Genomic DNA, 15,689 nt, shown 5'->3' with positions numbered 1-15,689 from the left:
TTCCCTGAAGGGGAAGCTTTTGAGCACCAAGGAAAAAAGGGTGTGTGTAAGGGGAAAACGAAGGGCGGGGGGAGAATTTCCGTGGGTCCCCTCACCAAGGGGATCCATCCCCTTAGCTCGCGAAGATGCTACGTTGCTGAGGGAACGAGCCCGGGCTGCGGCCGCTAGAGGGCGCCGCCGCTGTAGTTTTGAGGCCGCCGCTGTCCCAGGCAGGGGAGCGCTGCTTCCACTCCCTGCGCCCCGGGGATTGGAGCGAACTGGAGCTTCTCTGCGAGGCGGCCACAAAAGTCCCTGGCCGCTGCAGGACTGAGTCAGAATCCCTGGCTGCAGCCCACCCAGCCCCCTCTGCTGCAGGCTTCAGCCGGACCGGGCGGGCTGCGGGGCGCTTTCCGGAGCTCCTGGGACTCCACGGGCTGGGGCTGGATTTTTTTTTTTTGGTGTAGGCTCGTTTCAACTCCAGCTTAACACCCCGGGCTGCCTGCAGTGAGGGGGAGGCGGGCGCTGGATTTCCCCAGGACAGAGGCGCTCCCCGGCACACGCACTCCCCGCCCTGTCCCGCAGGATGCCTGGACCCCAGTGGAAGCTCAAGCGGAGTTGGTTTAAAGTGCTGGTGGGCTTGCTAGCAGTGGCCTTGGCTTATTCCTACAACGTGGACCTGGATCACCCCGTGGTCTACCAGGGGCCCAATGGCTCCTTCTTTGGATACTCGGTGCTGGAGCATTACTACGATAATACCCGCTGGTGAGTAGGGCAGAGGGGCTGGCTCTGTGGCGGGGAGCTGCTGCTGCGGCTTGAGCTGCACGGTGAAGGTGTCACTTCGAAGTGGCGCTGGCATCTCTCAGCCCCCTCCGGCCTCCTGCCCCAGCCTTTTTGGAGTCCCCTGCTCCAAGCCAGGTGGAGTCAAGTTCTCCTCTCCCCGCTCCCCAGTAGATATTCCAGGATATTGCAGCTGTCTCAAGGTATTTCTGTGACCACTCGAATAAGGGCGATTTTAACTGCCTGGTTGAAACAGGGCAGCAAAATCCTTGGTGGCAAGAAGGGAGAGACATCGCAGTGTCTTTAAGCCATGATTTGAGGACTTCGGTAACTCAGCCAGAGGTTAGGGGTCTGTTGCAGGAGTGGGTGCGCGAAGTTCTGTGGCCTGCAATGTGCAGGAGGTCAGACTAGATGATTATGATGGTCCCTTCTGGCCTTTAAATCTATGAGACTAAAGCCCTGCTGGAGGGGCTCCCTTCCCCAAAGCCATGTGCCTTGGCAGGTCTGGAGGGCCTTTATCCTTATTCTTTCCCGGCAGCATCCAGAGAAGCCTGCTGCAGGGGGAATGTCTCCTATTGTAAATTGGTCTTGCGGTTGGTTTGTGGGATATACTGGCCTTTAAATGGCCTTCTCCTCCATTTTCCAAGTGTCATGAAGTGTCACCTCAACTCACCATGGAGGCTAAACTCTTGTTCAGTAAGAAGATTACTAGTAATTTTCAGTTAAATATATTGCTTTCCTGCAGACACTTTACTGCAGACACTGTAGCTGCCATGCCTAGTCAGAACATGACTGGATGGGATATGCTGTATTTCTTCTTAGAGTACAGTCACTTGCGTGTGTGTGTGTGTGGGCTTCTTCTGAGGACCAATTGACAGCGGTGGTGGGGGACTAGAGAAGTAGTGAAGGCTGATTTAACTTGGCATGGACTATCTTACTGGTAAAGATTAATGGTGGGATAGAAGTTCAGGGTGAAATTCTGGCTTTTGAAGTCAAAAGTCCCACGGGCTTCAGTGGGGCCAGGATTTCACCCTAAATATTTAGAGACCCTCTGGTTTCAGACAGGACAATGTCCAGTCTCCAGCTATCACGTTTCACTTAAGATACCAGTTTAAAATCCCCTGCTACAGTAAGAGGGAGCATCCTTCTCCTTCTGGCATTAAACTTTACTTTGTTCCTTCCTGCAATTGGATTGACCCAGAAAAAATGGAGCTAAACTACAGTTGCTGCTGTCGAGGGGTGTGTTTATTACTGCCAGTAGCTTTTTCCACTGCCTGTTGCTGGAAATTGGGAGAGTACTGCAGGATCAGATGTTCTGGTTCCACCACACCCACTGATTTAAGGCTTCGAGTGTCAACCAACATGATTGTCAGAGAATCAGAATAATGGCTTCCTAGACACATTCTAAAGAAGAAGTTTTTAAATTAAAAATTAGGGTTTAAAAAAAGTGGTAGCTGGACGCATTTACGTCTGCGTTTCAACCTTTGCTGAGTAATCTGTTCAACAGAACAGCACACAGAATCTGGCAGGGCCTTCAGTACCTTTCAGCGGGTACTAAGTAAGCAGGCAGTGATTTTTTTTTTTCAAAGCAATGAGGAGGAACATTTAATCCTGGCTTTGATCCCCCCCCCCTTTTTTTTAATTGCAGAAATACTGCCTCTTACTGTGGTTTGGGAACAGCACTGGAGCTGACATGTTTGTTTAAATCTCCAGTATAACTGAGGCCAGCTAATGTGTACTTAGAATGTATTATGGTAATAAAGTAGTTTTGCTCTGCCTTGGATGCAGTCTGATGGAAGAAGTTTGTGTACTTCCTGGAAAAGCAACAGAGGCACAAACTACCAGGCACCATTTAGAAATAAGCGAGGTTTGAACTTCAGAAGGGCCACTCAGTGTAACCAAATCTTCTAGCCAGGTATTAGCTTGTAAGTAGTTCAAGGTGATGTGTTCTGTGGTTTCAATTCAGTTACAGGTAGAGGACACTGAAGAAAGATTTCTTCCCATAGAATCATTTATTAAGTCCATCTGTTGCCCTGAGTTCAAATGCTGCCACGAAAAGAGGAATTGCAGCCCTGTGGTTCTCTGTTTCCACAAGCCGCAGGTTGGGATTCTATCATACTGTAGTCCACAAAGGGAGTGCTTCAGACTGGTGGTTACTCTAGCAAACAGTTGCTGCTGGAACATGCAGGATATGTACTTGGAGAAGTAAATGAAATGTGTGTGGGGTGTTGAATTGTCACTTCCCCTCTGCAGGTGCATTCTTAAGTAAACCAGACATCCATGGGGATTAACTGCAACTGCTAAAACCCTAATCAATTAGTGCCTTTTTATACTGACACACAGTTGTTGCCGGCCCTGGTGACATTCTGAACCTAGTAGGTAATTGGGGGACACCCTGAACTAGAGGCATCACTTCAGAAAAATTCAAGGGGGGAGGGGATGGTCAAAGTTGGATCGGCATATAGAACATTGTGTGATAGTTTATCCTGAAAGTCAGGCGATAGGGGAAGTAAAGACATAATGGAGCATATAAGGCTTATGAAAAGTTTGGGGGTTGCTCCATAGACCGAGGCATGTATCCCTTTTCTGCAGTGCAAAACTGCCCGTTGTGTTTAGTCCTTTATGTAATCCCCTTCTTTGCAGGAAATATTTACAAGCTCATATCCTTGACAGCAAATTTATGTGATATGAAATAGGATAGGTCATGTTGGGTTAAATGGGACAACTTTTAGTAGCAGTGGTCGCCATGGTGTGAACAGTAGAGCATTGATAGGTTTGATCTGTTTGCAAAGAGGAGTTGTCTGCATTCCATATAGAAGTAACTGATCAGAATGATTAGAGTGGTTTGCAGATGGTGGGGGAGGGGGGAAGAAGAGGACATCTTCTATGTTTGTATAGAATTTTTAGAGGGAAGGGTGGTGTATTTTGAATGATAAATAAACATAGAACATCTGTATGCATCTCATAAAACTATCTAAACTGACTAGTTTACTACTTTTCTACTGCTCTCTCTCTATTTGCATCAGGGGCCCTGTTAGAATTAAACAGGGTCCTTTTAAGTGGACCTAGCTGATGTCACTTTTAATGTGTATAGGAACAGTAAATACAAGTAAACAGTCCACAAAGCTTCTCTTTATCTCCATCTCTTAGATATGGACAGATTACTTAGCTGTTGATTTGGGAACTGTAGCACACTTGTGGATTAAATAAATGTATTCAGCCTCAGTTTTAGCCACTTAAAATGAAGTTCTTTCACACTCTTTGGGTCACAAGTACTTGTATGCTTTGCCTTTCTGCGTGGTGACTTTCAATGGAGCATTCCTTATTAAATATCAGTATCAAGAAAGAAGCAAGTGGTTGGAAAAGAAAAGAAACCCTTCACTTTAAAATGATGCTAATCTTATCACACAAACCAACAAAAGATAGGAAAAGCAAAATTGAAAATTACTCATTGTCCTTAACACACGTTGATGGGGAACACACAATAAAATGAATGAAGTGCCAGTCTAAAGGAATGCTGTTGAGATGAAATAATATAATTTCTTGCTTGTGTGTGGGTAACAGTGGCTCAGATTATGAAAACTGATATAAACAAATGTTCTACATGGTTAAAAATGTTTTCTCATTTCACTCTGCTTGGGAAATGAAGCAAGGCTGGCAGTTTCACTTCCTGCTTCTCCTGCACTAACAAAAAAATACCGGGTAGGTTTTGGTTAATAACACTGCAGAGGGATGTCGGTCTACAGAAAAATTTTCATTTAAAGTAAAAGTTTCCTGCAGACTTTTCGTGGCGCACAAATGTCCTGACAACCATATCTGATGTGTGAGGGCATATTAAATATTACGAGAGGCCATAGCCCCATCAACCCGGATTATGACCTCATTTGAAAGACCGTTCTTCTTGAGTGTAATTCTTTTATTCTTGAAATATCTAGTAGCTGATATCATTTAGCACTATTTTAAGAAAATAGAAAACTGCCCACACATCTTGAACGTGCCTGACTGATACACAAAGATGGGGGTCTGGCAAAGCTGGAAAAGATTTAATGTACACTGCGAGAAAAGAAATTTGGCATTTGCTCCTGGACCTTTATAATTAATACATATGTTAAGATCATAGTGTTACATGCATTAGGCTGGATTCAGCAAAGATGATGCAGGAAAGTTACCACCGCTATCCTCTTCCATATGGCTTATAGGCACCTTGAAAATCTTATGAAGTTGCACTTGTAGGAGCTGCATCTCCAGTCTCTGCCTGCTTTTGGTCATCCTCTCTCCGCATTTTGGGCTGCTGTTGCTTCTCACATGCTACTGTCTCCACTAAGGAAAAGTTGCAGCCACTCTGCACCATCCACAACCCGCTCCGCCCAATGCAAATCCCACCAGCAGGGTTTATATTGGCTTAAACCGCCACTGATTCTAGTCAAATGTATCATTGTTTACAGTGCTTCTTTTGGTATGACTTCAGATTTTCAAAAGCAACTAGTGATTTGGGATGCCCTCATTTTTGGGTGCTCAAGTTAAGACACCAAAAGGGCCCCCCATTTTCAAAAGCACTTGTTGAAAATTCAGGCCCCCTTGAGATGTCAAGCTGGATGCCCAAAAATGAAGTCACCCCAAATCACTAGAGACTTTTTAAAATTTTGATCATGTGTCATACAGAATTATCTCCAATGAACTGTCCCTTCCCTGACCCCAGTTTTTATTAAATAGTTTGAACTGAAAAGGATAGTCAGTTTAGTTTAGGATAAAAACGCGTTCTGTAATATAAAACAGGGAGTTACAAGGCCCTTAATCCGTCCTGATCGTTAAAGTCCCTTTAATGAAGTGCATAACACCCATGAGGCTTTCCCTCATGTGCTAATATCTTTATACATTTTTGCCAATTCGTAAACCTCCGTGTTGGCCATTCATTTTTATATAGCACAAAACACTAGTCTGTATTATGTCCCTGCAGTCTGGGATTGGGCTCTCCTTCCCCTCCACCGTAATCCCTCACCTGGAGGTGGTGGAGCTGCAGTTGTCAGCTTTGGGGTGGCAGCAGCAAGGGGCACTAAGTCAGCTGCGAAAAGTGATTTTGATAAATATCACTTTTCACATAGGCCCCCCCTTACTTTTGTGCTGCTGGCACAGCACTGCCTTCAGAGCTGGGCACCCTGGCCAGCAGCCTCTGCTCTCCTCTCTGCCTTCAGAGGAGGGTGGCGAGGAGTGGGGGCATAAATGACAACAGACACAAAGAAGGGGGGGACAGATCAAATAAGTTTGAGAACCACTGATCTAAAGTATCATTCATATATATAAATATTAAACAAGATCAAATTTAGGAAAATGGCTTGGATTAAAGTTTTGTGCACCAAATGTGAACCTGGAGCAAATGTGTATGACCAAGTTTACTCTCTCTCTCCACGTCTATATACATACACTCTCTCTCTCTGTGTAAGAGAATTTGGCTATGCAGCCTTTACTAGAATGGTGTGAAAAATGTATTTGCAATAAAAGGAATGTACTTGTTGGTTGTACTGAGATTTCCTCTTTGGAGTTATTTCTACATGATTTCAAGATGGAGAAGACTTTGTCTTCATCACATGTTCTCAGGTTATTGTATTTTCTGATGTCTCTTGTTTTGCTTTCTTAAGAGGATTTTTTGAGTACAAGTTTTGAAAGATTTACACAGTTCTTCCTCATTACTGTTCTCAACTGAGCAAGGAACCAGGTGGTTAGCTGCTGCTTTCTTTTGGAGCCTAGACAAGCATGCATGCTCCTAGCCTTTAGCTATAGTTTTGAAGCTTGGAATAAATCTCAGCAAATAGGAAAAATAAGTATTTTATGCTGATTTTTTTTTAATTTTTGAAGAAATTATTACAAGAAACAATAACTTGACCCTTACAAAAACTTTAATGAGCTAACATGAATCACTAGCCAATTCTTTTTATTTTAAAAATCCTTTTATAATTCCCTTCTCTCCCCCTTCCTCCTCTTCCTTTCTCTCTCTGCCAATTTAACGTGGTGTAATAGCCTCATCCTTCCTGGCAGCATGGCCTGGCACATCTAGGCAGTCTAGTTCCATGGCTACTGACTGAGAGCTGTTATCACTGGAATGACCCTCTATTTTTGTGCTTTTATGTCATTTGTTGCTTCCTGCTCTTAACCGCAGACTGCGGTTATCTGAAACATGCCGGGTGGTGTTGCATCTGATGGGGGATTTGATATATTGTTGTTCGTACATGACTTAGTATCCCGAGGATCTTTTTATGTGATCCAGAATGAAATAGGGGAGGAGACCCACATGAAGGAAGAGTGTCCTGTTTGTCTTGGTGTATTGCCTGGACAGACCACAAACACTGAACTGCGAGCTGCTGTTGGGGCTCTGGGAAGGCAGGACTGATTTGGTGCTATAGTTACAGGTTGAGCAGCAGTGGCTTCTGAATTACTGCCCTCTCACTTAAGACCCCGCATTCAGTGGATTTACCTATTGAATAGATGAACCAATTGAATATTCCTCCCCCTAAATGTATTGGGAGGGGGGGGGGAAGCCTTCGACCAGGAGGAATCAAAACTGGAATCCTTGGATGCATTGGAGCAGCATGTGCCCTGTTGCTGCTGCTTATTTTAATCTGTTGTGATATAGGAGGCAATTTAAAGGTGTTTCATCTCTGCCACTTAAAATTGCTGTGAGGGGCAGAGGACCTGCAGCGTTTGAGTTATGGCTGTCTAATCGGTGCTGGCACGCTGGAGACAGATTCGAATGCGTTTGGCATCTTTCCTTGCTATTGGGACCACTCAGTGCTTCTTTGTGCATTGTACTTCCAGCTAGATACAGCGCTTTGATTTCTGAAACTGTTTATCCTTAGGGCCGTTCAGCAGCAAGGTGGTGGTTACTCCCTGTGGGAGGTAAACATAACGCAGGTGCAAATGAGAGTGAGATCATGAAAAGAAGGATATATAGCCTCATTGCCTACTGGCTAGTTCTCCACACTGTCATTCTGGAAATTGGCATCTCCAATAAGAGAGGATCTCGCATCTGATTCCTCCAGACATAGCCAGTAACGGGTTGGTAGGCTCCAAGAGATTTGTGTTAAGCTTGGTCAGAGGTGGCTGTGATAGGCTGTCCTGAAGGTTGGTTTGAAAGGAGTAATGGGGAAGTTCCTTTGGGCTCCAACATGAATGCTGCGTAGTAATGGGCAAGACTCCACAAGGTCCCATAACCCTTCACGGGTGGATTCTGATTCTTGTAGGAATAGTAAAGTCACTCCGAGAAGCCATCACCAAGACTAGGAACCTCCCCTCCCCCATAATGAAACCAAAACGTGCTACTTCAACCTTGCTTTCCTGCAACAAAATTAAAACAAAATCCCTTCAATCCCTGGTGGGGGAGAACTGGTATGTGTCTGTTCAAGATTCAGGTATGGTGCTATGGTGAGGTGCAGTTGTAATGCCTAAATTGATAGACCCCAACAACTGAAGGCTTTTAATCCTTCCCTTTGTTCCCTCTTTTCTTTTACATCTGCCTTGTTGAATTCTTGTACTAGAATTGAGGCTGTCACAAAATATTGACTCAGACTCAAAGGCAACTGTGCACATAGAGTCATTTCTTTCCCTTGCTGGGCTTCGCTTTCCAGTGTGCCTTTGTGCAGCCAGTCAGAGGGATCCCAGAAACATCCTCCAGAATGTTGTGGTTGTGATGAGAGCCCATGCCAATGCGTAGCTCTCTGCAAAAATCTGACCACATTGTGACTGTGTTGGCTTGGGGAATGGAACTGCCCTGCTTAAAATCTGAACAGTGCTGCAAAATCATGCTACGCCACTAAATTAGACTATTTAAATCCAAGTTGGTTAAATTGGTTGGGAGATGTTGGAAGGCTGCCTGGCTATAGCAAAGAAATGAACAAGGTTATTCTTTTATGGGCTGTTTACATATTCACTATGTTTAGGCTGGGGCAGGATGAAGGAGTCCATAGTACTGAAATGCTAGATTACCACTTTTTACTTCTGGAAAAATTTCAATATGTACAGTATGCTTTGGGAGAAACTTTCAAGCATTTTATTCTGAGTTCAGGGAACTTTCACCAGTCCTAGTAATAACTTAACTGGATTAATTACTGACATGCATCACATGCTGTGTTTGTGTCTTGCCTGGTTTTTGCCCCATCAGATAGATTTAGTATCTAGTTGTGTTCTTGGAGATATGATGTCTTTCAAAAACATAGCTGAATGCATATTTTCTCAAGATCAATTTGAACTTAGAATCAGTGCATGGAATCCTGCTCACACAGTTCAGTATTATTCTCCCTCTCACCCTCACCTCCCCCGAGCTTTTTAAAGAGAAATGAATGATTCTTTATAAATTAAGCTCCTAGATCTTCTTGAGCATTATTGAGTCAAATTCATCTCTGTTGTAAGGTGGGCACAGCTCCACTGGAGTTGCACCACTTAAACCAGAACAGAATGTGGTTTACTGTAGCTTATTGTAATAGCTGGTCTTTAGAAACACTTTCTTGACACTTGCAATTTAAACCATTCCTCCTTAAGCTAGCAATATCCCCCCCTTTGTTTATTTTGTTAGACCTCGTGAATGTCAATAAGTGAATGACATTCATTCATCGCCTGTGTAAATGAGATGATTGGCATTCTGATTTCAGCCTGCCTGCCTGCCTGGTGAGATTTCCATTTGGAGCTATTATTTCAGGCTCCCCTGTGCTTGGTCCCCAACGTGTGAAGGCTTTGTAGCTTTCAGCAATTTAGTTTCAGGCATTAATTTCTCTCACTTGTGAAAACATGATGTGCATATAGAGTGCAGCCCCCTGGCAAACCTCTGTGATACTACAGCTTAGCCCATGATACTGGGAGAAAATGATCCCTTTAATATGGATTTCTTTCCCTCTAAATTTCTCTTAAATGTCAGGACACGGTTTTGTCACATCAGCCAATAGAGCACGTTAAAGCTATGAGGAAAACTTATTGCCCAAGTCATTTCTTAGTATAGCATAGATTCCTGATTATAACTCCCTCTGATAACATAACACTCTCTGCTTCTCCTTCCGAGATAGGTGGAATTGAGATTTCAATGTTTTTTTTCTCCACGTTCTTACACTGAGTCTGGTAGGGAGTAGGTGGGGATAGGACGTAGAGGCTGGTAAATAGGATGAACGAAAGTCACTGAAAACCAGCAATATCCCTGTTTTCTAGGCCTGTATTGAGATCTCTGACCATTTTTACATGATGTGACCCACACTTAACACCGTGTAGCTTTTTAGCCCTCTCTAATGGCTGGACTATGAATAGACTCCTAATGCCTCTAAGATGATAGACCTGATTTGTTAGCTCAAGCACTAGAAGCACATGCTTTTCAAGTCAGTGGTCTTGGGTTCAATCCCCACAGACCACCTGACCAGGGACATTTTTGCATACAAAAGCCAGTGATTTTTGTCTGGATTTTGTATCCCCTGTGGACTGGCCTTCTCAAGGGTCAGCGGATCCAAACTGATAGCAAATTGACTAGGTGCATGTGCCATACCTTGTGAGGGCAGGTGTTAGATCTTTGGTGGTCTTCCCCTCCCCCCCCAACCATCTCTCTCATTCTCTCACATTCTGCTCAACTCAGGACATGTCTACACTTAAAATGCTGCATTGGCACAGCTGCAGCTCTTTAATGAAGACCCTCTAAGCCAATGGGAGAGAACTCTTTTGTTAATCCACCTCTTCAGAGGCGGTAGCTATGCTGGGAGGAGAAGCTCTCCCGCCAGCATAGTGCTGTCTACGTGGGGGATTAAGTTGGTATAACTGCATTGCTCAGGGGTGCGGGTTTTTCTCATCCCGGAGCAATGTAGTTCTACTGATATAGGAGTGTAGTGTAGATCAGCCCTCCTCCCTGGCACATGAGTTCAAATTTACAAGATGGAAGGAAGAAGTGGGAAGGGCGCTTGCTTGGATGAGGAAATGATGGAGTCGGCTCATGTTACAAACACTCGCATAGTCATCTGATTCCTGCCAAAACATCCCCGCCCTGCCCTCTTCCCACTCATGATGGCAGGTGGTCCATTTTTTTATGTCACTTATTGATAACAATACAAAATTGTCAGCTAAACTGTGGTCCTCATGAATCATTTGGATCATTAAATTGGAGCATTGTATTAATATGGTTTGATCACTTTCTTTCAGGAAGGAGTTCATACCTACAATCACAGCTGTTGTTGATTTGATACTTCCCCAAGATGCTAGTTTCTCTCACACAGTATCAGTAATATAGATCCAGTCTTTGCAGCTTTGTCTCTAAACTGTTGGTGGCAACACATCGTGCAATAATTCTGGATTTCTGAAGGAACACTCGTATGATAAGTTGCCTTGAGCTTCAGGGATTAGGATGCCTTCGGGTTCTGATCAACCATATTGATCTGTGTTTTGATGAACAGAAACGTAGCTTTTTTCCCTTTGTGGCCATTCATTTTTGGCTATTGTGGATTTGGAGTTGACAGGATTGTGGTTAGAACCTAAAGAAATTGGATGCAGCTGCTGTTCTCTGTCCTAAAACTTTCCGAAATTGCTTATTTGGGGGTGAAGAATTGCTTTAAATGTGTTATGTGTCAGATGGAAATTTAGCTTGTTCAAAGAATTCCTGGATTCCTTGAAGGAAAATGCCTTTACTGTGTCTGTTTTCATTTTGTGTATCATTGGTGTCATTTTACCAGGCCATCAGAAGAAGTCCTCTTGCCAAAGGTGCACTGGCAATGTCAGTGTTTTTTTTTTTTTTCCCTCCTGAAATTAACTACTTCCTACTTTGCTTTTGGTTTCCAGGGTCCTGGTTGGTGCCCCAAAGGCAGATTCTAAATACAGCGCCTCCGTTAAGTCCCCAGGAGCTGTCTTTAAATGTCGAGTCCACACCAATCCTGAGAGGAGGTGCACAGAGCTGGATATGGGTCGAGGTGGGTAACTCTAAGACTTTTTTACTTACCGGTTACTGAAAGTCCTCCCAAATATCTTAGGGCCTGATCCGATGTCCCTTGAAATCATTGGAAAGACTCCCATCAACTTCAGTGGGCTTTAGATCAGGGCTCTAGGGTGCACCGGTATAGCACTAGGAACTTGATCCCATTGAAGTCCAGTGCTAAAGCTCCCATTTACTCTAAATCATTCAGGATTATGTCCTACCTGAGGACTGGAAGCAATATGTTCTTGATGGAGGTCTCTGATTGCAGTCTGTGCTCTCTCTGGGCCACTGCATAAGGCTAATCTTTTTGGTCAAGCTTTTTCCAAATGAATCTAAACCAGGCTGTTGTCTTTTCCTTACCTGCTTTGGTCTCTTTAGTTTCTGGAGGGGGATGGTTAGAATTGCTGCTCATTTTGAGCAGTTCTCATTGATTTTATGTGATTTCCCCCCTCCCCCCACATTTGAAGGGTGAATATATACTGTGTTATAAACAGAGTAATGTGTGTGTGTTCACTAATGGAATAATAACTTTGATTTATCCTACTTGCTTCTTATGCAAAAGAAAACAAAAACAAATCAATGAGAGTATTTTGTTGTTGCATATGATCAGGACCAAGGTCCCATTGTACAAGATGCTGGTCAAACGTATGTTGAGACATGGTCCCATTCCCTTCCAGGGCTCCCAGGCTAAGGCCCTGATCCTGTGATCTAATCCTTGGGAATGAGTCCTTATGAAGAATGATACATGTTTGATCTCTGTTGGTGAAAAAGAGTTCATAGTGGTATTGCTGTGTTTTTGCTGACATGTTTTATTTTAACATCACTGTATGAATGTTTTCCTGACATCGGAACCAGAGTATGCTCCGTTATACGTTAATATTGAGGCTATGTCTATGCTGATGGCGGTGTGCAGAGTACATACACTGCACACCCCCTAGCAGTGTAGACATGGGGTAGACATTCATGCCAGAACCCTAGGGTATGTACCCTACACTGCTCTCTACATGCCCAAGCAGTGCTTCCCAGGTCTACGCTGCTATTTTTAGCACTGTAATATCCCACTGCCTCCCTGCTGCTGGAGCCTTTCCCCCTGCCTCCTCTGTGTCAGAGCCTTTCACTGTTAAGTGTAGCAGCCCACTGCAGTGTGGATGCAACCTGCTTTACACTGAAGCGTATAGCTACAGGCACCCTACACGCTGACGCAAGTGTAGATAAGACCTTAGTGAAAGAGGGTTTTTTGGCAGGTTGTTTTGTTTTTATCAATAAAATTCTACTTAATTCTACATGTAAGTGTTCGCAAATATCTATCTATATATTTAGTTTTGCTAAAACAAACACCCGTTCCCCCCACTCCTTGACACTACAGTAAGATGAGTTAATAGACGTAATGACAGATCATAGAAAGAAAGAGTTGAGCCCATATTTTTAAAAAATGCCGAAGTCCCATTTTCTAAAGTGCATTAGGCCCTTGTGAAAATATTACTCTGCCAACACCTCAGTATTTTCCCCGTGGACTTCAGTGGGACTGATCATGTGTCTGAAATTAATGCATGTGCTGAAAGTTTCACTGTCTTGAGCCCTTAGATTTTAAACTCTTTGGAACAGGGACTGTCTTTTAGGGGGTTTTTTGTACAGCACCCAGCACAAGGGGGCTCTCATCCTGGGCACTATCCTAATACGTATGAGAAATAATAGTGAGAGGTGGGAAAGAGCGGTTCGATCAACTAGTGTATCTCTTACAAGGGCACATTATAGATATTTAAAAAACTAAATGCATCCTCCTCCCCGTCCCTCCCTCTTTTAAGGCAATACTTGGGGCACGCTCTGTGGAAAGACCTGTAAGGAGGATAGAGATGATGAATGGATGGGCGTAAGCCTGGCTAGACAGCCCAAGGCTGACGGAAGTGTGCTGGTAAGTCCACCCTTTCCCTTGATCTCAGTAGAGTGATTGCTGCTATGCTGACACTAATGCTGAACATGTTGGGATTAATGTCTTCGCTAGTGACTGACAGAGTCCAGGTTTATGAGCAGTGAACTCTCTAGTCCCTTCCTTGAAGTGGATAGAAAAATGAGCCCCAGCCAGAAACATACTGAGAGAAAGAAGACTTCAAAGCAGTAGCACCTGACTTGTCACCTAAGGGGCTTCCTCTTAAATTTCTGAGTGTTTAGGCCTTTTGAACAGAATGAATGGAACTTTGTTTTTTTCTCTGACTGTGTCCGTTAGTTCATTTGTTTTACAGATTGTGTGTGTGGGGAGCAGGGCATAAGTCAATGAATATAGTGTGTGTATGTGTATGTGTGTGTTGTGTCAGAACTTGTAAAAAATGTCAGATTTAGGTATGCAGTTAAATTCTGCTCTTGGACGTGTGCATGAATCTTCCATTAATGAGGTAGCAGACATGGGAGTCAAGGTCATTTGTTCGTTCATCTTTGGGGTAGAGTTAACAGGCAAATATTGAGACCCATGGGAGTTGATGTGCATGTTTGTTAAAGGGCAAAATTTGATCCTAAGGATGCGGAATTTATCTTGATAGGACAATATTTTAAATAATGTGAACCTTCAGATAAATCACTGAGAAAGATGGGCAAATATTGCAAAAAAAATTTCTATAAATATTTGACATTTTAAAATGAGACTGATTACTGTGTTTGCTCTTCCCTTGGGTTTGCTCTTGGTGAGTAGTCTAGCAAACTAACATGCAGGAATGTTCACTGAAACAGCAAGACTTGAGAAAATATTGTAGAATATTTGTGAAAAATGAATGTCAAGATTGTACTTGAGAGCCTCCAACAGAAACCTTTTTCTAAACTAATCCAATCACAAAACAGTAACCTACCATGTGACCTATGTTTCCAATCAAATTTGGAATACTAAGTATATGGAACAAATTGTCAACAAATATTTACCAAATTTTTTTGCACTATTCAGCCAGTTACTTTAAGCAAATCACAATCAGTTTGTGGGCAGCTTGTGAACAGAAAAACCTGAAATTGGTAGAATAAATTGTTACAGATTATTCTGCTGTAATCATGGGCATAGTTGGAGGGGCGGGGGGGATATTTGTACAGGTTGTAAGATCCAGCCTTTGCCAAAAAAAAAACTAGAGATGAAATGTGTTAGCTACGTTACTGATTACTCTGGATAGGTTAGTTTTCCTCATAACCAAAATTAAACTGAATAATTGGATATGTTTTTGTATATCCTATATTTGCATGAGCTCCCCAGGGTGCTAAGTGGTCTCATCTAACATTTGTGTGATACCATCTCCAATCTTCCACTTACAAGAAGTGGAAGATGGGACAAATGACCAGGGAAGAGTATAAAAATATTGCTCCGGCATGCAGGAGTGAAATCAGGAAGGCCAAATCACACCTGGAGTTGCAGCTAGCAAGAGATGTTAAGAGTAACAAGAAGGGGTTCTTCAGGTATGTTAGCAACAAGAAGAAAGGCAAGGAAAGTGTGGACCCCTTACTGAATGAGGAAGGCAACCTAGTGACAGAGGATGTGGAAAAAGCTAATGTACTCAATGCTTTTTTTGCCTCTGTCTTCACGAACAAGGTCAGCTCCCAGACCACTGCACTGGGCAGCACAGCATGGGGAGGAGGTGACCAGCCCTTTGTGGAGAAAGAAGTGGTTCGGGACTATTTAGAAATGCTGGACGAGCACAAGTCCATGAGGCCAGATGCGCTGCATCCGAGAGTGCTAAAGGAGTTGGTGGATGTGATTGCAGAGCCATTGGCCATTATCTTTGAAAACTCATGGCGATCGGGGGAAGTCCCGGACGACTGGAAAAAGGCTTATGTAGTGCCCATCTTTAAAAAAGGGAAGAAGGAGGATCTTGGGAACTACAGGCCAGTCAGCCTCACCTCAGTCCCTGTAAAAATCATGGAGCAGGTCCTCAAGGAATCAATTCTGAAGCACTTAGAGGAGAGGAAAGTGATCAGGAACAGTCAGCATGGATTCACCAAGGGCAAGTCATGCCTGACTAATCTAATTGCCTTCTATGAC

The 15,689-nt window shown here is 43.6% G+C and overlaps 1 protein-coding gene across 1 annotated transcript in view; it reads left to right on the top strand.

The window, feature by feature from the left end:
* The first annotated feature begins 302 nt into the window (after nucleotides 1-302).
* ITGA9 (integrin subunit alpha 9) overlaps nucleotides 303-15,689 on the top strand; it is a 297,598-nt gene continuing 282,211 nt past the window's right edge. The window contains exons 1-3 of the mRNA XM_084620253.1: nucleotides 303-741; nucleotides 11,548-11,675; nucleotides 13,486-13,592. Coding sequence (XP_084476379.1) covers nucleotides 563-741; nucleotides 11,548-11,675; nucleotides 13,486-13,592 — 414 coding nt within the window. The 5' untranslated portion in view covers nucleotides 303-562. The remainder of the gene's footprint in view (nucleotides 742-11,547; nucleotides 11,676-13,485; nucleotides 13,593-15,689) is intronic.

The sequence above is a fragment of the Lepidochelys olivacea genome, assembly GCF_965140295.1.
Source record: "Lepidochelys olivacea isolate rLepOli2 genome assembly, chromosome: 2".
NCBI classification, from domain to species: Eukaryota; Metazoa; Chordata; order Testudines; family Cheloniidae; genus Lepidochelys; species Lepidochelys olivacea.
This window is presented reverse-complemented; position numbering and strand designations above follow the sequence as displayed.